Genomic DNA, 26515 nt, shown 5'->3' on the forward strand with positions numbered 1-26515 from the left:
TTTCTTCTCTCTTCCCCTCCTTCCTCCCTCCCTTCCTCCCTCCTCTCTCAAACACACACGCACACACAGAGAGAAGTTGGATTGGACTCTCTCTCCTACCCCCTTCCTTCTCTCACTCACTCTCTCTCAAACACACACACACACACACACACACACACACACACACACACAGTTGGATTGGAGGGAGAGCACCAGCGAGGAGACCACAGGAGGATGCAGGAAGCCAGTCAAAGAGCCATACTGGAGCACACACACTTTCCCCCAGCCCCGGAAGGATCCAGCCCAACTTCACTGATTATAGGTTTGAAAAGGCAACGTGGCTCTGCCTGCAATCAAACTACACTTGGGGAGGGAGAGCACAAACGAGCCAGGGTCCTTCCCTCCAGCCTTTGCCCAAAGCCCAGCACAGCATCAGGAGGATGAAGTTTGAATTCCTCCCTTCCCTCCGACCCACACGTACCTTTTCCAGCTGCTTCAGAGAGGACTTCAACTCTGCTCTTGCCTCGGGTCCTCTGAAGAAGCCCCGCCCAAATGAGCACCCTCTACTATGAGGCAGGAGAACTGCGTGCCTCTCCTACCTCTGGACTTTTTAGGCTTTTAAGCCTCTGCTTAACTGCTCGAGCGACCATAAAACACCTAAAAAGTCAGACTAGAAGAGGCACGCAGTTCTCCTGCCTCATAGTAGAGGGTGCTTTTTAAGAGGCTTTTTTAAACAGTTAAGCAGAGTCATCCACGGTGAGGCAGCAACTAGGTCAGCCTCACCCCAGCTCTCGCCTTTTTCCTTTTACATTTTTTTCTTTTCATGATGACAGTGGTGAGGCTCTTGCCTCACCTGACTGCACGTCACTGAAGTATACTCATGAATAATTAGAAAGCAGTGAGTATCATACTAGGAATAATAATAACGCGCTGGCAGAGGGGACAGGCTGTGGGCCCCACCAGTCAAAAGTATTTCAGCTGGTGTGGTCCAGGAGAAGAACCTTCTCTGTTGTGACTCCTGCTCTTTAGAACATCTAACCTTCCCCACCCCGCCACCCCGGGGTGAAATCAGCTCCCACCATCCTGACCTTCCCTAAGGTCCTGAAGACCTGGCTCTGTCAGCTGGCCTAGGGTCCCAGTGGGGAACAATTACCTTTCACAGTGGCACTATTTTAATTTTAAGGCCTTTCCCTCCTTCTGCTACAACACAGAATCAATTTAGTTTCTTGCAAATAGAGATTATGCTGGAGGGTGGCACCTGGTTTTGCAGGATGCCAACTGTATATTTATTTCTCTTAATTAAAAGAATGTGAAGAAATAGATGGAGCAGGAAGGAAAAGTGACACTAAAGAGGTGTCTAGTAATAATACATAAAGGTCAGATTATGTACCCCTGTGGATTATATTCTTAAAGTGATCTGAAAAGAATATTTTAAAGAAAGCAAACACTTGTCATAGAACACATGTTTCCATCTGCTGCTGCTACTGCTTCTTGCAGTTGATTCAAAATTTAAACTGCTTGGAAATATTTGGCTGTCTATAAGCATGTGTCTAGAAAGTAAAAAGTACATTGCTAAAGAGGTGATCCATTTAAGAAAAAATGAAACATTGTTATAGTTTGATATGACTCAAAGAAGCAGTTGTCTCATTTAAAAAGGGATAGGCAACTAATTTGATATAATTAACTATTGCATTGTTTGATCATGACATTTGCAGACAAAATAAGCTTGTAACTCACATCCTAATTCACTCATTTAAGGAATACAAATATCCTATTTCTCACTAACTATATGAATAAAACATTTAAGACAACTTTATTTCAATAATTCACTTAAAATCTATTTAATTGTGGTGTCATTATTGCTTTCCTCGTTACACCAACAAAAAGGGAATGTCCCACAACATGGCTGCAACCAAGGCTTCCAAACAATATTGTACACATCAAGTTGTTGGGGAACAGGTGTGAGAGTATTACGATGTTTGGCCACTACTGTTGCCATTTGACTTATGACCGTATTAAACAGTGGTTCAGAAGCTGGGGACAAGGGGTTGGTCTCTGAAAGATCACGTGAAAGATCAAAAAGCAAAGGAGGGTTATGATGGGTTACTTCATCACCGAAACATTGGCACATTTTAATTCCATAACAGGCTCCAGCCCCCTGAGGTTCAAAGTTTGGGGTTACATAATGGACTTTCCAAAGTGCACCACCTTTAAGAGAATGAATAGATATTCAGTACCTATCATATAATTCTGTTGAATTTTCCAAGTCTATCCACAACATTGAAAAGAGATTTGAACTAATTTCACTAAGTTACTTCTGTGACATTTTCCCACCTTAGTTTAGGCTTGATAATTTGGCAGGAAAAAAGCATATGATTAGTTCTTTTTCAAGCTGTTGAATTTTCATCCATCAATCTGTCCGTCCATCCATCATTCATTCATTCATTCATTCATTCATTCATTCATTCATTCATTCATTCATTGAACCAAAAGCTCAAGGTTTAGGGCAGACAGTAGATGATAGACACCGTTCCATTATCTATCAGTTCCATTATCTATCACTTCCTACCTCCTTTTTCTCTTAGAGTGGCTTCCTATTTCTGTTTAGTTTAATTCAAGACGCTAGACTTATTTTTATTTCACCTATTATCCAGAGGGTCCCGTGTATTTTTCAACCAACTTGGCTGTGATATTATATTTGACCTCAGGAAGTTGGGTTGATTCAGTAAACTGTATTCAAGAATAAGATAACGTTTCATGCAAATTCAGCTACTGCCTTATGGTAAGGATGGTCTTGAACTCCAACAGCATTGCCAAATATATTAAAATTACATAAATTTGGCTGTGGAGTTAAACCTCTTATAATTAGCTAGGATGATAGATCATTTTCAAATTCAAGCAATGATGTCAGCCTCTGCTTTGCTGCTGCTTCGGCTGCCATTGAAACGGGGAGGGGGGGCATGGTATTTGGGAGGGGATTACTAATTGTGCTGGAGGAAGATGCTGGAGTTCTGCTGCCTGTCTTACTGCGCATGTGGAGGAGGTTTCCCGCCAAGGCCAACGGCACCGACATTCCATCTTGGTGATGCCTTTCGAAGTTATCTCACACCTGACACTTGGGAGAATTATGATTGGACTGTAACTGGGATGCCAAGAGGTGGGGAATGGGTTATTCTATATATCATTTGCTTTCGCGCCTAAATAATCAGTCTTCGCTTTGCTACGCTTCTGATCATTTATAATTAGTAAAAGTAAACTTGATTTCTATCAATGGAGTCTCGTGGTTTTCTTTCCTAATTATTCAATGGAGAAGTGCTGACATTAAGCGAAGACTCACTCACACCCCACCAGGAGTTTTCAACCTACCGTGGGGGGTGTACTCACAAGAAGGAACGGAGAAAATGTCATTGCAAGCGAGCGATGATGAGGAGACTGGAAGAGAAACTGCAGAACCATCTTTACCTGAAAGGCTAGCTGGCCTAAGGGTAGAAGAGCCTGCGGTTTGGCCCCGATGGACTTTGGGAGTGGGGCAAAAAGAGGATTCTGAGAATTTGGATGCAGGAGTTACCAGAAGGAGACAAAAGAAAAAAACAGCAGACTGGGAAGAAGCTATGACTGAGCGGAGGTCCCGAGAGAGAGCGATGGAAAGGGAGCAAACGGAAGAATTTGAACAAAGGTACTCCATGCATAAATTTAGGGAGGGTGAAGAAGCCGAGGGGGGATGGGAGCAAACAAACCCAGAAACAGCCTCCCCCCCCCATCCAGGGCTGCTGCCAGAGTAGGGGGGCTCCCCAGAAGACGCAGAATGGCAAAAGTCCCTCCCTTACCAGTAAAATATAACGATGCCAGGGGCCTGGGTCTTTTTGTTATTCAGATTTGAAACTACATGGAAATTTATGGGCCCGATTTAGAATCAGATGAGATGAAGGTGCGAATGGTTTTACTTTCTTTGGAAGAAAAAGCGGCCGATTGGATGGTCAGCTTACACCAATGTAACTCCCCTCTCCTGAGGAATTTTGATGACTTTATGACTACATTAAAGAGGAGATTTGATGATCCGCTGATTGAGAAACGAGGGAAAGTGAAATTTATGGCCCTAAAGCAGGGAAATAGACCAGTGGCTGAATATGTTCAGGAGTTTCAACAGCTTTCATCGTATATGAGGGGTTGGTCTGAAGAGGCGCTCCTGGATCAGTTTGCATTGGGATTAAATGAGGACATTTACCAACAATGCGTTAACAGACACCTTCCCAAGCGAGTTGTTGCTTGGTATGAAAATGCAGCAGACGTTGAGCTAGACTTGATTAGACTTCAACGTGCGAAAGAGGGAAAAGCAGAGAGAACGCCCCCCCCCCCAGCTCAAAGGGCCCCATTCCGCATCAGGGGTGAAGGGAAGGGAAGCTCCGCCGGCAAGGCCAAGCCTTTCACATGCTTCCATTGTGGGAAAGGAGGCCATCGAGCCATGGATTGCCGCGTTAAACTTCCTCCAACCGCCCCACCCCCTCCCAAGAGGGAAGGGAAGGCAAGCAAGGCCCCGGGGAAGAAGAAGGAGGCCGCGTTCGCTGCTGAAAATACCCCCCAGCATTTCCAGCAGGAGGCAGAGGAGGAAGCAGACGTGACCACCAGCTCCTCTGATGACTCCGATGATGACGCCTCGCCACGTTGGGTGAGTTCAAATAAAGGCCCCATGTTGATCCCAATTGAGTTAGGGGTGCCACCTGCTGGGGAGACAGAGCAGCTTTCTGCTCTCCTTGACTCGGGTTGTTCTAGATGTATGATTAATCCAGCGATGGTTGAAAAACTGGGCTTGAAATTGAGGACTTTGAAAACCCCTATTGTTTTTTGCCAAATCGATGGATCCATGGCAGAGGGCCCCCCAGCCCATTTCTACACTGAACCTCTAGAGATGAAAATGGGCACCCATTTGGAATTGATCTCTTTTATTGTGGCACCTGGGATGGACAGACCCCTTATTTTGGGACTCCCCTGGCTTCGTAAATGGAACCCTCGCATTAACTGGAGGGGGGGGTGGCTGCATATTCGGACCAGCACAGCCCCAGACGGGGAGGCCGACGCCCCTGAGCCTGCTGGCTCCAACCCCGCTTTGGCCGCCAGGGGCCAGGAGAGAATTGAGGGGGAAGAAAAGATTCCAAAAGAGATTTGGAACCTAAAGGGTTTTTTTAGTGAAAAATCTTCAGATAAACTTCCGCCACACAGACCCACTGATTGCTCCATCGAAATTTTGTCTGGAGTGCCGCTTCCAAAACCCCAAATATATTCTATGTCGCCCAGGGAGATGGAGGAAATGAGGAAGTTTATTGATAAGAACTTGCAAAGGGGTTTCATTGAACCAGCCAGACCCAAGGTAGCAGCCCCCGTACTATTCAGGGAGAAGAAAGATGGCTCTCTTCGTTTGTGCGTGAACTTTAAGAACCTTAATTCAATTTCTTCTCATAATCTCTACCCTTTGCCTCTGATGAAGGACATGCTAGCCCGACTGGGGAAAGGCTGCATTTTTTTTTTAAATAAATGTTTTTTAATTTTAATTTAAAACAGGTACAGCATCTTTCTTTACATCTGTAGAAAATGTATCAATCAATTACAGATAAGTTTTGGTACATCTCCTCCACAGTCAACCAACATAACTCATATTAACTCAAGCATTATTATATATCCATTTTCATTTAACTGTAATTATTATTTAAAAATATTAATAAAAGTAATAATCTTGAACAATACCTGCCCACACTGGTGGGAAAAGAAAAAATAAAAAAAAAGGGCAAATAAAAAATAAAAATTAAAATAAAAAATAAAAAATAAAAATAATACAAAAAAAGACAAAAACGACACGAGACAAGACAGGAAAACAAAACAAAACACAGGTGTCTATTATGAAAAAAAAGAAGAAGTATATCAACTGGTTACAACATGCTTTGGTGCTTCTCTTCCATTAACTCATATTAATTCAAATATCTTAACTCAGATATTTACCATATCAACATCATTATACCTCCAGTTTTAATTACCTATGGTTATTTAAACATCCTTCATCCTTAGCTATGCTAAAGAATTAATCCATAACACATGCTGACAATTCATTTACTTATTTGTAAAATCCTCTATTATCAAATCCTCATGTCCTATTTTAGCTGGACATCCATAATATTTAATTATATCATATATCATAACATTTTCCCAGTATTGATTAACATTTGATTGTATGTATTTTATTTAGTTTTTTTAATAGTGATAATTATTGTAGTTAATACTCTTTATGTATAATCTAAAGATGTTTTCTCATATCCAATTGTTAGTTATCATATCAACTCCACATTATATACATTACTATCAATATCAATTATTATTCAACTATATCTGTTACCAAAAAAAACAATTAGGTTTAGCTAGTTTTCAATTGTATTCTTCAATCTATCAGCCAGTTCCAAATTATATATATTACTATCCATATCAGTCATTATTCAGCTATATCTATTACACATTAAGGTAATCAGATTTAGCTAATTTTAAATTACGTTCTTTCATCTGTCAGCCAGTGTCTCTCCAATAGCAAAGTCTTCTCAAGCCAATTGCCACGCGTTGGATAAATTTACCAAATGTTTTCATAAGCAAATCCAGACAAAGGTATTTTTGCACCTTTGGACTCTGAATGTCAGTGATGAAATAATAATGTTGTCCTGGGCTTGTAAAATTTTCCAAGTTAACTTTAATTCTCAAGGGTGGATTTTCCATTCCTCCTGCACTCTGTCTCTTTAAATGAGTCTTCTTTATAGCTCCCCCCCTCCTTTCTTCCTCTGAGATAGACCAGACACCATTTCTCACATTTTCCATTTGTATTTCAGGAACATTTAAACATTCAACGATCTCAGTTTTTACTTCATATTTTAAAATCAGATGATCCAATTTTCTTTCCAGCCTTTGATAAGAGTCAAAAAGCCCTCTACATGCAGAAAAAAGAATCTGAAATGAAATCTTAGAGGTATTTTGAGACGCCATGATGTGTCGCAGTTAAAAATTGCAAGCTCTTTTTTTTTCCACAGACTTCGAAGCACTTTTCTTAGTCTCTTGCAGGCTGTGCAATCTTATCTGATCGTAAACAGAGCCAAGTAATAAAGTAATAAAAATGTCGAATCGTGACGGGCTAATTAGTAGAAAATAAATTTTACGATCCACTTAGGGAGAGTCAGAGGGGGGAGGATGTTGAGGAGTTTCTTGAAGCATTTAAGAAGTAAAGTAACCACCAGCCATAAATCCATTAAAAAAAGCCAATTCGCCGCTAAATTTCCCTATTCTTTGGTTTCAGTTAGCTTAAGTTTTTAACGCGAACAGTCTCTCTTGGATAATAAAATCAGCTTGCCAGATGACATCACTTCTACCATTCTTAGGGGCAACCTGCAGTTTCAGTTAGCACGCAGCTAATCCAGAAAGGAATTGGCACGAGGAGTTAATACCCCCCCCCAGAGACTTGCGGGTGTCTCTGAGGTCCTGGGTCTCTCCTCACCTTCACTGTCGTCTCCGGGACAGCTAGAGTTCAAAGAACCCGTCCAAAAATCCTTCGGTATAGAGGAATTTCAGGAGTAGCCTGAAACTCCATCTTCTCACTGCTAAGCCCCGCCCGGAAAGGCTGCATTTTTACTAAACTGGACTTACGGGAGGCATACTATAGGGTCCGAATAAAGGAGGGGGATGAGTGGAAGACTGCTTTCAACTGCCTCCTGGGTTGCTTCCAGTTCCGTGTAATGCCCTTTGGCCTGCAGGGGGCACCTGCAGTTTTCATGCAATTAATTAATGAGATTTTGCATGACCACCTCTACAAAGGCGTTATTGTATATTTAGATGATATCCTTATTTACACACAAACACATGAAGAACACATCAAGTTGGTCCGCACTGTCCTAAAGAAACTCCGAGCCGCGGAACTTTATGCCAAGTTATCCAAATGTGAATTTCACCAGAAGAAGATAGACTACCTTGGGTATCGTATCTCCCACGCAGGTGTGGAGATGGATCCCGCTAAGGTCAAGGCAGTCACTGACTGGGAGGCACCCCGTACATATAGACAATTACAGAAATTTTTAGGTTTTGCCAATTTCTATTGTCAGTTCATCCCTTCTTTTGCCAAAATTGCACTTCCCATCACTAATTTGTTGAAGTCCAAAGGTGGGCTGAAACCCAAACCTAGCAAGCCGTTGAATTGGACCATGGAGTGTCAAGCTGCTTTTGAAAAGTTGAAACGACTTTTTGCCGAGGAGCCAGTTCTGAAGCATCCGGAGATGGACAAGCCCTTTGTCATTCAAGCTGATGCCAGCGACGTGGCGGTGGGGGCTGTCTTGCTTCAGATTAACGACCAAGGTAATTTACAACCTTGTGCCTACACCTCCTGTAAACTCACAGACATGGAGAGACGTTGGGCTATCTGGGAGAAAGAAGCATTTGCTGTACGTTGGGCTTTGGCCACATGGAGCCACTTCCTGGAGGGCACTAAGCACCCGTTTGAGGTGTGGACTGACCGTAAGAACTTGGAAGCTTTGAGGACTCCCAGGCGGCTCTCCCCTAAGCAGATGCGCTGGGCTCAGCATTTCAATTGTTTTAATTTCACACTTAAGTACATCCCGGGAGGGAAGAATTTCATGACTGATGCTTTGTCCAGACTCCCTCAATACAACTGCTCTAAGCTCAGCATTATCCAGCCCGTGGTTCCCACATCCAGCCTCGCTGCTCCTGTTGTTACTAGGCAACAGACACACTCTAAGGTGGATGTGTCTCAAGATTTTCTTTCCAATCTCAAGAAGGCCCTTCCTCAGGATGATTGGTTCCAGCAGCATCAAGGTGAATGCACAATGAGAGACAATTTGCCATGGATTGGAGCGAAACTTTACATCCCTGCCTCTCTTCATCTCGCTGTTCTCCAACGGGCTCATGATTCCAAATTGGCGGGGCACTTTGGATTTGTAAAGACGCTGCATCTGGTGAAACGGCAGTTTTGGTGGCCCTCTTTGAAGAAGGACATTGAACTTTATGTTGCCAGCTGTCCTGTTTGTGCGGCCGCTAAATGCCTGCCGGGGAAACCGCAGGGTTTTCTCCAGACTGTAGCTCGCCCTGTCGCCCCCTGGAAGGAGATTTCTATGGACTTCATTGTCGAACTTCCTGAGAGCCAGGGGCACACAGTCATATGGGTGGTTACTGACTTGTTTTCCAAGCAAGTTCATTTTATACCTTGCCCTAAGATTCCTTCTGCGAAGGCACTCCCTAAACTTTTCATTTCTCACGTGTGCCTGATCGCATTATTTCTGATAGGGGCGTGCAATTCACTTCCGTCTTCTGGAAAGAGTTTCTTAAGCGCATTGGCTCCGCCCAGGGTCTAAGCTCCGCCCACCACCCTCAGACTAATGGGGCTTGCGAGAGGACTAATTCTGTTCTAGAAAAATATTTACGTTGTTTCATCAGTTACCAGCAAGATGATTGGGTGGACTTGTTGCCGCACGGGGAAGTGGCTTATAATAATTCTGTACATAGCAGCACTGGATTCACCCCTTTTCGAGTTGTGTTTAGCCAGGACTTTGTTCCTATTCCCGAAGTTCCTCTTGAGCAGCCACAGGTTTCATCCATCTCCGAGTGGAGTGAGCGGTTGCGGCATATTTGGCCTTTGGCACTTCATACTTTGGATGCTGCGCATCGCGCGCATAAGAAACAGGCTGATAAGAAACGTGCTCAGCCTTATCAGTACAAGGTGGGTGACCAAGTTTATCTATCCACAAAGTTCCTTCAAACTACGCAGAAGTGAAAAAAGTTGGGGCCTAAGTATGTGGGCCTGTTTCCCATTATCAAGGTCATCAATCCTGTTTTGGTTCGCTTACAGCTACCCAAGCACCTCAACCGTGTCTATCCTGTTTTTCCACATTAATCTCATTAAACCTTTTCGTTTTTCATCTTTACGTCTGCCAGTCGATCCGCCACCTGCCCCCCTATTGATTGATGGTGAACAGCATTTTGAGGTTGGTGAAATATTGGACTCTTGACGACGGCAGAATTGGCTTCAGTACCTAGTGGCTTGGAAGCATTTTCCTCCGTCTCATGCCGAGTGGGTGGACAAGTCCCATCTCCGGGGCCCCCAACTGCTCCGCCAGTTCTATTCTGCTTATCCTGACAAGCCCTAGTTGACTCTCCTTCCTGACTTTCTCTCCCCCCAATTTTTCTTTTTCTGTTTTTTGTTGTTCGTCTGTTTGTTTGTGTTTTGTCATTTTCCAGGCCTGACCGCCTTTTTCCGGAGGAGGGCCGGATGTCAGCCTCTGCTTTGCTGCTGCTTCGGCTGCCATTGAAACGGGGAGGGGGGGCATGGTATTTGGGAGGGGATTACTAATTGTGCTGGAGGAAGATGCTGGAGTTCTGCTGCCTGTCTTACTGCGCATGTGGAGGAGGTTTCCCGCCAAGGCCAACGGCACCGACATTCCATCTTGGTGATGCCTTTCGAAGTTATCTCACACCTGACACTTGGGAGAATTATGATTGGACTGTAACTGGGATGCCAAGGGGTGGGGAATGGGTTATTCTATATATCATTTGCTTTCGCGCCTAAATAATCAGTCTTTGCTTTGCTACACTTCTGATCATTTATAATTAGTAAAAGTACACTTGATTTCTATCAATGGAGTCTCGTGGTTTTCTTTCCTAATTATTCAATGGAGGAGTGCTGACAAATATACTGTATATATTTAACATTTCTGTTGCCTTGAAGAAGAAGAATAAAATGTATAACTGCAAAAGGGGAGAAAAAAAATTCAGAGCTGCTCATAGCAAATTAAAATACTTTTGCCCTGCTTTTGGGATGTATCATACAAAACTGATTTCTATCTTAGAGACAAATGGACTATTCATATATGAGGCATAAAAATACATCCGTTGTGGGGAAGCGGGTCTGATATTGCAATAGTACCACATGTGACCTTGAAGCTCCAAGATCACCGTCAATATCTCTGTCACCGGATGGTCCTTTTGGACCTAAACCATCCTGTAGAGATGGTGATAAAGAAGGGCACATCCTGCTGATCCCAGGGACATTGCAAAGTCCCTGGTAGATCTAGGAGAAGTTCTTTTTTCCGGCAACAGAGAAGCAGCCATTGAAGCTGCTGAAAGTTGGGACAGCTCCAGAAATGGAAGGCAAGCAGGAGAGAAAGTGTGTCAAATTGGTGAGATAATTTTTATTATTAGATGAGAGAACACCCCACAAAATTTAAAAGTAAAGTTAAAATTGAAGACAGAAGAGGTCAAGCAGCAAGATTAAGCCTGAGTCAAACTTAGTGTGTTATTTTCTTTAATCCTTTTATTGCTGGAATTTTTACAAACACTTCTTATTTTTAAAACTGGACTGATTTTATTTTTCTTTTTTTAAGATTCTCTTTTTCTTTTTTCTTATGTTTAAATGTTTTATTCATTTTCATTTTCAATTTTGTACATTCACTTATATACTGGATATTTACAATAATAATAATAAAAAAAGAAAAACCCCAACCTAAACACAACTCATAAACCCAACCTATCACTTTCATACACCCCTTCTTCTCCCCCTCCAACTTTCCTTTCTCCCTCCAACGATCACCCCTCCTACTTCCCTTTCCCCTCCTGCCTTCCTTTCTCGCCTTCCTCACCTTCCTTCCCCTCTCATCCTTACATTCCCCTCTTCCTCCCTCCTTACTTCTCCCTCTTCCTTTCCTCCATTTCTCACTATGGTGCATTTCTCTATACCTTTTACACTAAAAAGAAAAAAGAAAAGAAAAAAAAAGAGAAAAATAAAAAGAAAAGATAAGGATCAACAGTATACAAGTGTATTCTTCTTATTCTATATATTGAAGCTATATCTCCACCCACCCACCCACCCCCAATGAACCCCCCTCCCTAACCCCCTCCGACTTCCCAGGTCCCACACCCGGCACAGTTCAGTACCATTCACCTTCAAAATATCTTATTAACAATAATAATGAAAATAACATAAAAAGAACACTCCAAAAAAGAAAAAAAAACGAAAAAGTAAATAAAAAATTTTTAAAAAATTCTTTTGCATTATGCTCAGCCTCCCATCATTCTTAAAATTTAACCAGTGTGAATCATTCCATTTATATTTTGTCCTCGTCCCTTACTTCTTTGATATTTACCCCCATCTTCCTATAGACTCTCCAGATAGATATTCAAATATTAATTTATACAAAAATCAATTTATCTTCAAATACAGAGCAATCTAATCATGCTTTCGCTACTCATCTTCCTACCCTTCGTTTCACGTCTCTATTCCTCCCAAGCCCAAATTGCATATACCAGTTCGTTCAATCCCAAGATCCCTTCATCAATATCCCGCTCCACCTTCCTTTCTGCCCCACTCCTCCCAGCTCCATTCATCCCAAACCGCAATTCAAATAAATCTTAGTCCCCGCTTTCCTCACAGAAAACACTTCATGCGCAGTTTGGATTGAGATTCAAATAAGTCTTGTAAAAGTCCCGTATAATATCTGTCTAGAATAAGCAATGCTTCTTTCCATTCCTCATCAGTACACAGCTTTACCATTTCATACCAAACAGAAATCCTAAAGTTTTAATCAGTCCAAAGGCTTAAAAAGTATTTTAAAGACATCGCTGGATCTATATTCTTTACTTTTCTGGCCTTTCGGAGAAAGAGGGCTACCCTCTCCCTTATCACCACGTGTCCCGCTGCTTTGAGAATAAGACTAAATCCTCAATTTCCGCTCTTCTGCCTCTCCAGTAGGGGGGGAACAACTCCCTCCTTCTTGTAACCAAGTGACTTGCTGCTTGTCTTTCCTTCACCTTGTCCTTCCGCATTTCCGAGTGAGTCAAGAAGCCCCGCCTTCAGAGTTTTATAATAAAAGTCCCGAGCTTCCGAAACAGAATTAATACGAAATCTTTGATTTTCAAATGTAACTGTGATTCCAACTGGAGCTTCCCATTTATACTGTATTTGACGATTTCTAAGTTCTTGGGTTAAGAAAGTATAGCCTCTCCTTGCTTGCAGCATCTGAAGCGGGATCTCTTTAAAGACAAACAAATCATGGCCATCGATTCGTAACCTGTTATTGTAGAACTTTTGAGTGATCACATTTCTGGATTCTCTTGTGAAAAAGTATATAATTATGTCTCTTGGAAGCTGTCGTTGCTCTGCTACACGTGAATTCTGGCGATAGATTTTTCGAATATTCCAATCAAAATTGAGTCCCGGATCTCCCACCGCTTGGCTGAAAGCTTCTACAAACGTCTGTTTCAAGTTCTCTCCTTTCTTTTCAGGCAGTCCTCTGACTCTTATTGCAGACGCCTTTCTGTTATAATTTATCATTGTAAGTTGTGCTTGAGTACTTCTAATCTCTTGTTGTAATGTTTGGATATTAGAAGTCAAATTAAAATTAGCCTCCTCCAAAGTTTCCAGTTTAGACTCCATTTCTTCGATGTAATCTGTCAAAGTAGATGTAACTTCAAACATATCCGCCTTTATTTGAGCAATTTTAGTCTGTATTTTATCGCATAAATCCAGCACAAATCCTTTAATTTCGTGTTTAAAGTCATTAATTATTTGAAAGAAAAGCTCCTGTGTCAATGAATCTCCAGTAGGTGGTGTAGGAGACAAAGGCAGCGATTTACTAACAAGCTCTTTAAGCACATGCGGGGGGGATTTTTTTGCCTGCTTAGATCTGGGAGGCATTATAGATAAAAGCTGAGAATAAACAGATAAACAGTGTCTTCACCTGATCAGTTCTCAATAAATTATTTGTAGATTTTGCTTGTTAATGAGTAGCAGTCTCCGGGGAGATAAAGCCGGTTAATTGCGTCATCAATCACCAACACAGTAAAAACGCCATTTTGTATCCCAATTGCACAAAGAAGTTTCAAAGGAAAAACTAGGCTGGTATTTAGATAGTTATAAAAAAAAAACATCACAGGGGTGAGACCCGCTCGTTTGCCTTAAGTTGCTTTAAACAATTTATCATTGTCCTGAGTGGGGGGGTCGTCTGTCTAGGGCTGCAAAAAGGCAGCTGCGAGGATCTGGCTGGAGATAAGAGCTCAGTTACGCTGGATCTCTTCTCCGTTCGCAGCCCAAAAAAAAAGAAGAAAGGGGGCTGTGAACTACGAATAAATCCTAGCACCTGAGCTTCTGCCTGCCCCTTTCTGCCAGAAAGGGGTGATATCTATTGATCTTAATTAGATATACAAACCAGAACTCTGAGGAGCTCCGTTGAGCTCCTTCGGCGACAGGCTCCTCCCACAGGAAGGAGCCTGTCTTTTCTTTTTTCAACGCCCTATAATATTTTCTTTTTAAAAATGTTTTTCTTTCCTGGAATATAAAGAGGGAAGTGAAAGTAGATGAAAAGAAGTAACACTGCAACTTAGAGGCTTGGAGGCTTGGAAATATTGTTTTTCTTTTCTTTGTTTGAGCATTTGATAATCTTGTGCAAAGTAAGAGATGGTGTTACATTTCAAGGGCTCTGATATTGTTTATTGAAAATGATAGTGGGGTGAGCATAGATTTAGATTTTTTTTAGATTTTTTAGATTTTATTTATTATTTATAGGCCGCCCTTTTCCCTGAAGGGACTCAGGGCGGCTTACAATTCATGGGAGGGGGTGTGCAAGACAAAACATAAGACAGTACGTGAATAAAAAAATAAACAATAAAACACAACTTTCATTCAACATTCGGGTGGGGCGGATTAAAATCTTTATCCCCAGGCCTGACGGGATAGCCAGATCTTAAGGGCTGTGCGGAAGGTCTGGACGGTGGTGAGGGTGCGAATCTCCACGGGGAGATCGTTCCAAAGGGTCGGAGCTACTACTGAAAAGGCTCTCCTCTGCGTAGTCGCCAGTCGGCACTGACTGGCGGATGGAACTCGGAGGACGCCTAATCTGTGCGATCTAATAGGTTGAAGGGAGGTAATTGGCAGGAGGCAGTCTCTCAAGTACTCAGATCCACTACCATGGAGGGCTTTATGGGTGGTAAGTAGCACCTTGAAGCGCACCCGGAGATCAACAGGTAGCCAGCGCAGCTCGCGGAGGATAGGTGTTATGTGGGCGAACCGCGGTGCGCCCACAATCACTCGCGCGGCCGCATTCTGGACTAGCTGAAGTCGCCGGATGCTCTTCAAGGGCAGCCCCATGTAGAGCACATTGCAGTATTCCAGCCTAGAGGTCACAAGGGCTTGAGTGACTGTTGTGAGGGCCTCCCGATTCAGGTAGGGTCGCAACTGGCGCACCAGGCGAACCTGGGCAAATGCCCCCCTGGTCACAGCCGACAGGTGATGGTCAAAGGTCAGCTGTGGGTCCAGGAGGACTCCCAAGTTGCGAACCCTATCTGAGGGGTATAAAATTTGACCCCCCAGCCTGAGCGATGGAACACTGGCCAAATTATTGGGAGGGAAACACAACAGCCACTCGGTCTTGTCCGGGTTGAGTACCAGTTTGTTAGCTCTCATCCAGTTCTTAACGGCCTCAAGACCCCGGTTCATCACGTCCACCGCTTCATTGAGTTGGCACGGGGCGGACAGATACAACTGAGTGTCGTCCGCGTATTGGTGGTATTTTATCCCGTGCCTCCGAATGATCTCGCCCAGCGGTTTCATGTAGATGTTAAATAGTAGGGGGGATAAGACCGAACCCTGCGGCACCCCATATGTTAGGGGCCTAGGGGACGATCTCTGCCCCCCAACCAACACCGACTGCGACCTGTCCGAGAGGTAGGAGGAGAACCACTGCAAAACAGTGCCTCCCACCCCCACCTCCCGCAGTCGTCGCAGAAGGATACCATGGTCGATGGTATCGAAAGCCGCCGAGAGGTCGAGGAGAACCAGGATGGACGCATGGCCTCCATCCCTGGCTCTCCAGAGATCATCGGTCAATGCGACCAAAGCGGTTTCTGTGCTGTAACCAGGTCTGAAGCCGGACTGGAAGGGGTCAAGGTAACTAGCTTCCTCCAAGGACCGTTGGAGCTGGAAGGCCACCACCTTCTCAACAACCTTCCCAACAAAGGGGAGGTTGGAGACTGGACGGTAATTGTTGAAAATGGCTGGATCCAAGGATGGTTTCTTCAGGAGGGGTCTCACCACCGCCGCTTTAAGTGCGGCGGGGAAGTGCCCCTCCCAAAGGGAGGCGGTAACGACCGCCTGGATCCAGCCTCGTGTCACCTCAGTGCTGTTGGCAACCAGCCAGGAGGGACACGGGTCCAGTACACAGGTGGAGGCACTCACAGCTCGTATGGCCTTGTCCACATCCCCAGGGGCAACATCCTGAAACTCAACCCAGAGATGGTCTGCCAAGTTATCCCCCTGTGCCTCGGCTGGATCTGCAAAGGTGGAGTCCAAGTCCGACCGAAACCGAGCAACTTTGTCCGCTAAGAACTGGACATAATCCTCAGCCTTACCCTGCAGGGGGTCCCCCGTATCCCTCCTATTTAGGAGGGAGTGGGTTATCCTAAACAGGGTGGCTGGGCAGGACTCAGCGGACGCAACCAAGGTGGCAATATACGTTCTTTTTGCTGTCCTCAATGCCCTGATATATTCCTTGGTGCAAGTTGTTAAAAGTGCTTGGTTCGATTCGGACTTATCGGACCTCCACAGGTGCTCTAGGCGTCTCCTCCGGCGCTTCTTCTCCCGGAGCTCCTCGGTGAACCAAGGAGGCCTCCGGGATCCGCCGACCCGGAGGGGCCGTAGTGGCGCAATCTGGTCAAGGGTCTCCGATGCTGCCGAGTGCCAGGCAGCAACCAGAGCCTCTGCCGAACTGTGGGCGAGAGTACCAGGAATAACCCCAAGCTCCGTCTGGAACCTCAAAGGGTCCATAAGTCGCCTGGGGCGGAACCACCTGGTCGGTTCCTCCTCCCTACAGTGGGGGTTTGGCCTCCGGAAGTCAAGCCTCAGTAGGCAGTGGTCTGACCACGACAGGGGTATGATCTCATTACCCCTCAGACCAAGATCACAAGTCCACTGCTCCGAGAGGAATACGAGGTCGAGCATGTGACCCGCTGAATGGGTTGGGCCCCGAATTACCTGGGTCGAGCCCATGGCTGTCATGGAAGCCATGAACTCCTGCGCCCCATCAGAGTGTTCACCGAGCGAAGGCAAATTGAAATCCCCCAGAACCATAAGCCTGGGGAACTCAATTGCCAGCTCGGCTACCAACTCGAGGAGCGAGGGGAGGGCTGCTGCAACGCTGTTGGGAGGCAGGTACGTTAGCAGCAGACCCACTTGACCCTTGAGGTCCAACTTCACCAGCAGGGACTCACACCCGACAAGCTCCGGAGCAGGGATCCTACGAGGTGCTAAAGACTCCCGGATAACGATAGCCACACCGCCACCCCTTCCCTGGGCTCTCGGCTGATGAAGCACCTGAAATCCATCTGGGCACATCTCTACGAGGGGGACTCCTCCCTCCGTGCCCAGCCAGGTTTCAGTAATACATGCCAGATCTGCCCTCTCGTCTAAAATTAAGTCCCGGACGAGGGGAGCCTTGTGAACAACAGACCTGGCATTTAGCGACAACAGCCTGAGACCAGGGTCCTGATTACTCGCGCCATCTGGCCTCGGAGTGGGACTCATAGGGCCGGAAGGAGGGATCTCTGTGATGTAGCGAACCATCCTTCCCCGGTAATGGCCAGCCGTAAAGTCCCCGCCATATCTGCCCCTCCCTGTTACGACCGCAATGCTCCGACCCACTCCCGTGGCCGTGGTCCCCCCAACCACCCCAGTGATCCCCGCATTCCCCGGCAGGTCCTCCGAATCAGACATACTCAGGCGCTCACACAAACAATCCCCACATGACAATTAAAACACAAAAATACAACGATAATAACAATAAAAGTGGGATCATTCAATTCACACATACAAGTCCCATACACTCACCATACCGTTTAAAAAATTTGCGCAGCGTGCGAAGATGTTACAAAAGGTCATACAAAAAATATACAGAAGGGGAAGATGGCATTTCTTCCCTTCTTATGCAGTTGGAAAGGTCCCAAGAGTCTAGGCGGTTAAAAAGACCGCCAACGATGTTTAGTCCGGTTTGCCAACGATGTTGGGGAAGGCAAAGTCTAGGTGACTGAGATGGTTTCCCTGGGGTGGCGAAAAGTAATGTTGGTCGGGCAGATACAGTTTGTTCGCGCGTGTGGAAGCCCAGAGGATGTAATTGCAGAAAGGGTGGGTAGATGTTAAAAAAGATGAAAAAAGTACCAGTAATGGCCACAGGGGGGAGTCTAAAATAGTAAACCAGCCCAAAGATGAAAAAAAGTACCAGTAGTGGCCACTGGAGGGAGTCTAAGCTCCAGGTACCTTGCCTTTCCAGAGCAATGGCGTCCAATGTAGAAGAGTTCAGTAAATAGTTCTGTCGGACGTGGCTCTCTTGAGATGGCAACAGCAGCAAACAATAACCAACACAGCCAGCACAGCGAGGGACCCGTCGTTGAAGTCCTGGGGTCACAGCCCCGGCAGTTAAACAATAGGTGGAAGCCGACGGAGGCAATGGCAAGATGTAAGATAAATGCCGTGCCAAAGGGGAAAAGGGAAAATCAGCTGTTTATACAGGTGGTCCTCTGGGTACTATCAGTAGTTGGACTGGAGTGAAAAGCTTGGAGTTGAAAGAAAGAAGATTGCAGTGAACTTGGAAAGAGAACTGTTAAAAATCCAGAATTAAAGGAGCAAAATATAAATATAGATTGGTGGCCATATATCCAACTACAATTGAGATACAAAAAAGATGTAAAAGAATATGGAATGTATACAGAATTACAACAAATAGATACAATTTTAAGTGGCCCGGAAAATAAATTCATAACGAAAATTTACAAATATTTATTAGAAGTAACATTAGAAGAAGAAAAAGTTAAAGGTTGCATGATAGTGTGGGCCAAAAACTTTGGTTACAACATAGATCTAGTAGATTGGGAAAGAATTTGGAACACAAAGTATAAACTAACATGATCAGCAGCAGTTAAAGAAAATATGTACAAAGTGTTTTATCGTTGGCATTTACCACCAACAAGATTGGCTAAAATGTACCCAAACATGAAGCCGACCTGCTGGAAGTGTAAAAAAGTACAAGGGACTTTTTATCACATATGGTGGACCTGCCCGGAAAAACAAAAATATTGGACAAAAATTTGGAAATGGGTGCAAGAAATTACAGGAGAACAGATAAAATACAATCCCGAAATCTTTCTGTTGGAAATAATCAAAGGGAAATATACAAAGAAAATTAAGTACATATTAACACATCTGCTAACTACAGCTAGAATAGCATTTGCCCACTGCTGGAAACAAAATAATACCCCCTCAGACGAATTAGTGATAAAACTTTGGATTGTGCAGAGATGGACAAATTAACACTGAAATTAAAAGATAAAGAAGAGTTGGAATATTATGAAATTTGGAACAATCGGTACAAATGGCTGCAAAACAAGAATAAAATTAAGCCAAAAAACAATATATATAAATATATATATATAACTATGTATAAAGGTGTGTAAATATAGAAGCGAAATATTATATACATGTACAGGTATGATGACATAACAATGTTGATATAATGACTGTAAGGTGTTGTAGAAGGGAAAAATAATTTTAAAAAATCTGCTAAAAAAAAGGAAAGAGAACTGTTAACTTTGTTTGGAAAAGAGCCTTGGATTCTGTATAGTGGCAGTGTTTACTATCTGAAGGAAAAGATCAGTACAGATGATGTTGTAGCAGAAAAAAGAAAAAGAAGTGACATTGCAGAAGATTATGCAAGAAATTCAAAAAATACAAGTAAGAACAGAGAACAATGAAAAGAGAACAGAGAATATTGAACAAAGAACAGAAAAAACAGATACAAAATTGAGAATATCCACCAAATGATGATGAAATATGAGGACAGATTTCAAAAAATTGAAGAAAAAGATGAACAAAGAGATAAGAAAACTGGAGATATTGACAGCAGATTAAGCGTGGTTGAAAAAGACAAGATATTGGAATGGGAGATTGACAGACTAGAATTCCAGAATAGAGAAGAAGAAAAGGGAGAAAATTTGGCAGAAGTAATGATAGAAATTCTGGCAGAATCATTGGTGATAACCAAAGGGAAGATGATGGAAGGAACAGATGAGGGATTTTGAGCCTTTACAAGATATGCAGTGAAATACAAGTTGCCAAGAGATGTCCATATAAGATTTACTAAAAAAGCAATTAGATTACAAATATCACAAATGGCAAGAGATAAAAGATTTTACTACTATTGGATGGATATAGGATGATATAATGAAATGTTATAATAAAAATTAATTTGAATTTATTTAAATTTAGAATCTTTTGCATAAAATGAAGTAATAGTTATAGTCAAATAAATGATTAACAATGATAATATTGTATACATATATATTAGATTGATAATATGAGATTTTATATAATTTGTAAGTGAGGACTATGGAGGGGATGCACAAAAATTTTGTAACCAAAGATAAACAATTTTATAAAATATGGAACTTATCAATGGTTAGACAAAAAAATATGGAAGTGAAATATGCTAGAGAATTTTATAAAGATGTATTATTACTGGATGGATTTAGGATGATGTAATGAAATGCCATAATATAAATTTATTCAAAATTTAGAATAGCTCACATAAAATGAAGTAATAATAGTTATAGTAAAACAAATGTTTAACAATGATAATAATTGTATACATATATATCAGATTGATAATACGAGATTCTATATAAATTGTAAGTGAAGATTATGGTGAGGATGTACAAAAGTTTTGTAACCAATCGACACTCTCTATGAAACTGGAAGATGGTTTTATGTTTTATGTCTGTCTGTGCTTGTTTGTTTAAAAATAAAAAATATATATAATTAAAAAAAATACATCCGTGGCATCCATTTTGCAATGGTGGTTTGTTTTCAGAGCACATCTTCCAACAAAAACTATAGCTTTTTAAAAAAGTAACTAAATCAAGCCTTACTGATTTTTCAATTTTGCAGAACCGTAAAGTAACTGTACAGTAGAATGAACAACTCCCAAGATAAGAATGGCAACACTTAGAAGAGAAACAGTAAGCCATGTTTATGGTGTGCAAGCATGAATCTATGCATATTAAATGAAAAATCGAGGAAAAAGAAAGTAGTGGAGTCTACTTTGTCACACACACACACCTGGAAATGTACGGCATATACTCAAGAGAGACAATTTATACTTACTCTCTTTCTGATACCAACGCACCGCATGTAAATGTGACCCACAGTAGTGAAACATGAATTCATGCTCTGAGTGTTGATCTTTCCACAGTAAAGGTATTAGGTTCTTCCCATCGATTATCCTAAATAAAAAAGCAACAATACGTCTGTGAAAGGGTTGCCCCTGACTGATATAGCTGTCAAAAGGTTCAAGGCAAAGTCTAAGAGAAGAGTTTGTTGAAAATTACAAGGGCTATAAGGAGCAGAGAAAGGGAATGCAAAAACAATGAATGCCAGTGTTGGCATGTATTTATTTGAATCAGGTTCTTTTTTCCCTAATAAGTTTTGATTCCCCCCCCCTCCCATGAGTTCCACGGGGAGGACTAGGAAGTTGTGCAAGAACTTGATGTAAATTATAAAACTTATAATGAATGTGATAAAGGGCAATAAATAGATTAAAAGTGTTGGGGGAATGCATATTCATATCTAGAATACACAAGTTGTTACAATGGTGAAATTCTCTTTTGTTTTAGATAAACCTAATTTATAGAGATGTCAAGACATGCTAATAAAGAAATGTATGAACCAAGGCTGCCTGCAAAACTCACCAGGCAGTTCACCTAGGGTTTATATGAGTGTCTATAAAATTATGTTCGCTTATTAGGAAGCAGGCAGAATCTAACACACCTGGTGGATTTGTTTTTCTATTGTTACTTGTCCTCAGATTGGGACACAGGACAATAGAAAACATTATGCTGGAAACCTAATTGCTGCCGGTGGCTGTGATGGGTAGTGTACTCGAAAGACACATCTTCCACTTATACATATAATCCTGCCAAAAAAGAAAAAAGCCAGTTGCTTCACTGTGCAGGATTTGAGCTTTTATGTGTCCCATATTTGTCTTCCCAATCAAACTCCTTCACAGCCTAATATTTAATATATTTTGCATTTTTGCCTTAGTTAAAACTAAACACCTCTCAATCACTTTTAGAACAAAAGTGCATACCTGTCTTGTGGCACTGATGCCCCAGCCAAATGAGCCACAGTGGGGTAAATATCCATCAGGCTTGTGGGTTCATCAAGAACAGTATTAGGAGCAATCTTTCCTGGCCATCTAACTATTCCAGGCACACGGATTCCTCCTTCCCAACCTCCCATGCCCTTTCCACCTGCATCAGGAATAGCAGTAGGAAAAAGATGATAGTTTTATGAAGTCAAAATTACAAGTGATTGATTTTATCCTACAGTTCGCCTGTTTCCTTTAGACAAAGAGAAAAAAAAACCATATTAATGTACTAGTGAGAAAGCTATGACCCTTTTTGATTAACAACTCACCACTTTTATGGATCACTCTTTCTTCATTTCATTGCTACATGTTTTTTTCTCTGTCAGTTGCTGAAAGGCAACTATGAGTGTGGCAGGTTATAAGTTTAATAAGAAAATATCACCTGTGTGGCACAGTACATCAAACCACTACTAAAAATAATAAGCAACCCCTTCCGAATGAACCTAAATATTTTAAAGACTTGGGAAAATGAGATTTTAAAGATCTTAAACACTGGAAATAAAACAATATTTGCTTTGTGTCCAAAAGTGATCAAACTATGGTTGTTCCTCTTGTTTCATCAATATGAATATTACTATTGAAAAGGCTTTTTCATCCAGGATTCAGAGAGGTATAAATGAGGGAAATTCAAGTGTAACAGTTATGGTCCACAAGTCACAGAATCAACTCTAAAATACTGGCATCAGCAATAAATCAGTGAACTCAAACAAAGCTGCAAAGAAAGCGGCAACATCTGCATTTGTGGATTCAGTTAACTGCCACCCTCACACCTGGCAAATGCTTCAGTAGAAATAGTAGAAGGGCTAAAGCAGAGTTTTTGCTTATAACATATGCCACAGGAGAGGGGTGGGCAACTATGACAACTTTACAACCTGTGGACTTCAGCTCCCTGAATTCCTGAGCCAACCATGTTCAGATCACTTTCAGGTTGCGGGGGGGAGGAGACACCAAGGGACATTAGATAGAGAAGGAATAGCACTACCAACTGCACTGGGGGTAGCGGAACTTCAGGAAGAACTTTTCTAAAGCTTCTTCAAACTAATAATGTTCGTAATTTTTCAGATAGCCCAGTCTCAACATATGAAAACCCTTAAAAGGTGAAATCAGCATGCTAAAAATGGTCAGGATGCCAGTAAAAACAATATAACATTGCCATAATAATTGGTTATTACAACCACTGTCCATATGTTTGGAAACTCAGGTTTCCATACTTCCCAAAGAGAGCCCATATATAAGACATGACAGTGACTTAAGTACATGGATAACAGAAACAAAACTTTCATACCTTTAAGTCTACCATTCCAACCACCAACCTGGATATTCCCATCTCTAAATTCCAAATATCCTCCATGATCAGAAGTAAAATAAGTAAAAGTGTTATTCCTTAATCCCACTCTGTCAACAGCAGCAAGAATTCTTCCTAAATAATTAGAATAATTTTCATTTACAATGAAAGAAAACACTGTCTTTATATACAATTATATATTATGTTGCCAGATATTGAAAGGTACTGTCTGTCAGTTTAGAATATTACAGACGTATGTGGGAAAATATGCATATAAAATATACATATACAATATATAAAAATGGTAAAACATTTAAATGTACCTATAATATGATACACACAAAAGTACTCACATGGAGGGTACACAAATATACTGTAGTTTCACAAGACCACCTCTCTACCTTTTTCCTACCATCAAATTATCTCAAGGTTAGACCAGAGACATTCTTGTACTGTAGTTGTCAATTGAAAATTTGGATGTGGATGAAAAAGGACCATGTTTAAGCTCTGGCAATGGGAACTATTGTTGTAGAATATGGCAAGCTTTTATTTCCAAAGATTTGGAATCAGCTGCCAAATGAAGTATTTCCTTCAACTGAAAGATGCTGGATGGTGAAGAAGTTACTGTATACTGTATTTTCTAGAAAACTATGAGGGTCATCCACACAGAGTGGCCATGGGGTAGATATTGGAGGGCCTTTAAACATTAAACAATGTTACTTACCTACCATCCAGTCCATCTCTTCTACATTGTCTCCATATAAACCATGCTGGCTTTTCCCATGAAATATCTTTGTGGTGAAGCAGGGCGTGTGGACATGGAGGAAGGAAACAAAGAGCAGGAATGGTCTTTTTTTGTTTCTGAGAAATAAATATAAGAAACTTCATTCTACCCAAAATAACAGAAATAGCCAATGAACCAATAAGACTCATAGTTGAAAACACCTAAATATCTTAGCGGATATTCAAACTTTTCTGCTTCTCTATTGTTGAATAATCACTAAAAGAGTGAACAATAAATCAACAGCTCTCTCATCAGTTCCCTTGATCATTACAATCAAGCTACTTTATCTCTATTTATTGCTGAATTCACAATGTAAAAATAATAATGTTTAATAGGACCCAGCCAAGCTTTGACAAAGCTTTGCAAGCTATTTTGCAAAGTCCATTTATTTCTAACAATGAAGGAAAGTGACTGTGTTACTTTGCTTTGGACATCTTTAAAGGCATTTAAAAGCCCTCCCACCAACATCCAGATCATGGCCACCCAGCCTGGATGACCCTCCAGCATGCATCAAAAAGGTTTCCAGTTTAGCAGTCCCAGTATGTCTCTGCTAGAGCTGTCCAACCTAAGAGAGACATTTGTCTCTGCTGACTGGAGGATTGTCTTGGGTATTGTCCACTACATATCCTCAAATGATGGTCAGTGGTGGCATATTAGATACACTGTTTCCTCAAAAAGATTCAAAATCTTTTCTCTCCAATCTGAAACAAGAGTTACTTTGAAGTCATTTTGATAATTTCATTAGTTACCGTTCAATAAACGCAACAGATTCTTTCACTATCCTGGAGGCAGCGTTTTCTAGGTTTATTGGTTGTTCAATAACTGTGTGATCTCTCATCAACAAACAGTTCCAGTATCTTACAAATCCATAATTGGCAAACCAGGAAATAAAAAATAATATGCCACAAAAAGTTATGAAAGCAATTGTTTTCCATTTCACAGGGAACAAAGTAGCCATCTTTATCAGAAGAAGAGTAAACACTAAGAGGGCAACCATCTGTGTGCAAAACCAATAGGTAGCTTGCAGCTGTACATCCACCTCCGGATCCTTGTTAGCCTGGCATTCATTTAGTAGGGTCAATGGTATACCATAGAAATAATCAAAGCCATGTTTTAAAGGATGGTGGCAGTGATCATTACGGGATTCACAGTTCACACCTTGGTGCCATTTTCCTGAAAAGTTAAAAGTTGATTGGTAGTCACCAACTAAACCATGATTTTTATTGTTCATTAATAGATTTTGATTCTAGTTATGTTATAAAGATAACATGATGTCCAATTTAGTCATATGAAATGAATAATAGAATATTGTTGACCTCCTTCCTTCCTTCCTCCCTCTCTCCCTACCTCCCTCCCTCCCTCCCTTCCTCTCTTCCAACTAACCCAGTGAAAGAAGTATTGTAGTAATAAACAATTTGTTTTCAGACAATATTTTTATCTGGTATCACAGGTCACCATCAGGTTCATATTTTTTTTAGAATTGCACTTGAAACCTACCTATATGTTTCCAGCTTTTTCCCCATTATTTTCCTTCCATAGAAAACAGTTTTAAAAAAAAAGTAAAGGCAGATTTATTGTGCAACCTTCCAACTGGAAGTAACCTAACAGTAGAGGAATTTTAAACTTCAGTAAAGGAAAATAAAGGAAAAGCAAAAATGCAAAAACAACCCAACATCAATAGTCTTCATTGTAATCTTGTCCCCTTTCTACAGACACATGAGATTTAACAGAGAAACAGCAGATGAAAGTCAAGTGACAAATAAAGCATCTATATATTGTACCTATAATACTAGTGGCATAACCTTTCTGCTGAAGCAATTTAGCAAATGTTGTTTCATTTTCAGGCAAACCTCCTGAGGCACCAGTCCGAATGAAAACACGTTTTTTGGTTTGAGATACCATGCCTAAAATATAAACGGGAGAAAGGAATTAGTTTTATATTCAACCTAAGCTACCCAAGTGATGAACAGGCTGGAAGCTGTAAGTTCGGAGGCAGAAATGTGAGATAATCTTGCTATGCAGCAGAAAAGCAATGCAGGCATGAAAGGGTAATAGATTTCCTTATTTGTAAGCCTTCAGGATTACAATATGCATTCTGACCATTTTTATTAAAACAAGAGTAATTTTGTTTAATTTTATTGGACTAGAAGTCTTCCAAGGTCCCTTCCACTCTGTTATTCTATGTTCTCTATGCAGAACATA

General features: G+C 41.8%; 1 protein-coding gene across 3 annotated transcripts in view; it reads right to left on the minus strand.

Moving 5' to 3' along the window:
• Positions 1–94: 94 nt before the first annotated feature.
• LOC106543355 (arylsulfatase D) overlaps positions 95–26515 on the minus strand; it is a 32404-nt gene continuing 5983 nt past the window's right edge. For 2 of the 3 annotated variants that reach the window (XM_087726441.1, XM_087726442.1), the window contains 7 exons: positions 26095–26217; positions 25063–25486; positions 24254–24390; positions 23530–23664; positions 22185–22347; positions 21203–21321; positions 95–2187 (listed from right to left, as the gene is read on the minus strand). In XM_087726441.1, coding sequence (XP_087582567.1) covers positions 1817–2187; positions 21203–21321; positions 22185–22347; positions 23530–23664; positions 24254–24390; positions 25063–25486; positions 26095–26217 — 1472 coding nt within the window. In that variant the 3' untranslated portion in view covers positions 95–1816. Of the gene's footprint in view, positions 2188–18429; positions 18600–21202; positions 21322–22184; positions 22348–23529; positions 23665–24253; positions 24391–25062; positions 25487–26094; positions 26218–26515 lie in introns of those variants that run through there. The other variant, XM_087726443.1, reaches the window with a different exon arrangement.

This window comes from Thamnophis sirtalis, unplaced genomic scaffold (genome assembly GCF_051295495.1).
Source record: "Thamnophis sirtalis isolate CommonGarterSnake01/CBP01778 unplaced genomic scaffold, rThaSir2_p1.2 scaffold_12, whole genome shotgun sequence".
In the NCBI taxonomy this organism is placed as follows: Eukaryota; Metazoa; Chordata; class Lepidosauria; order Squamata; family Natricidae; genus Thamnophis; species Thamnophis sirtalis.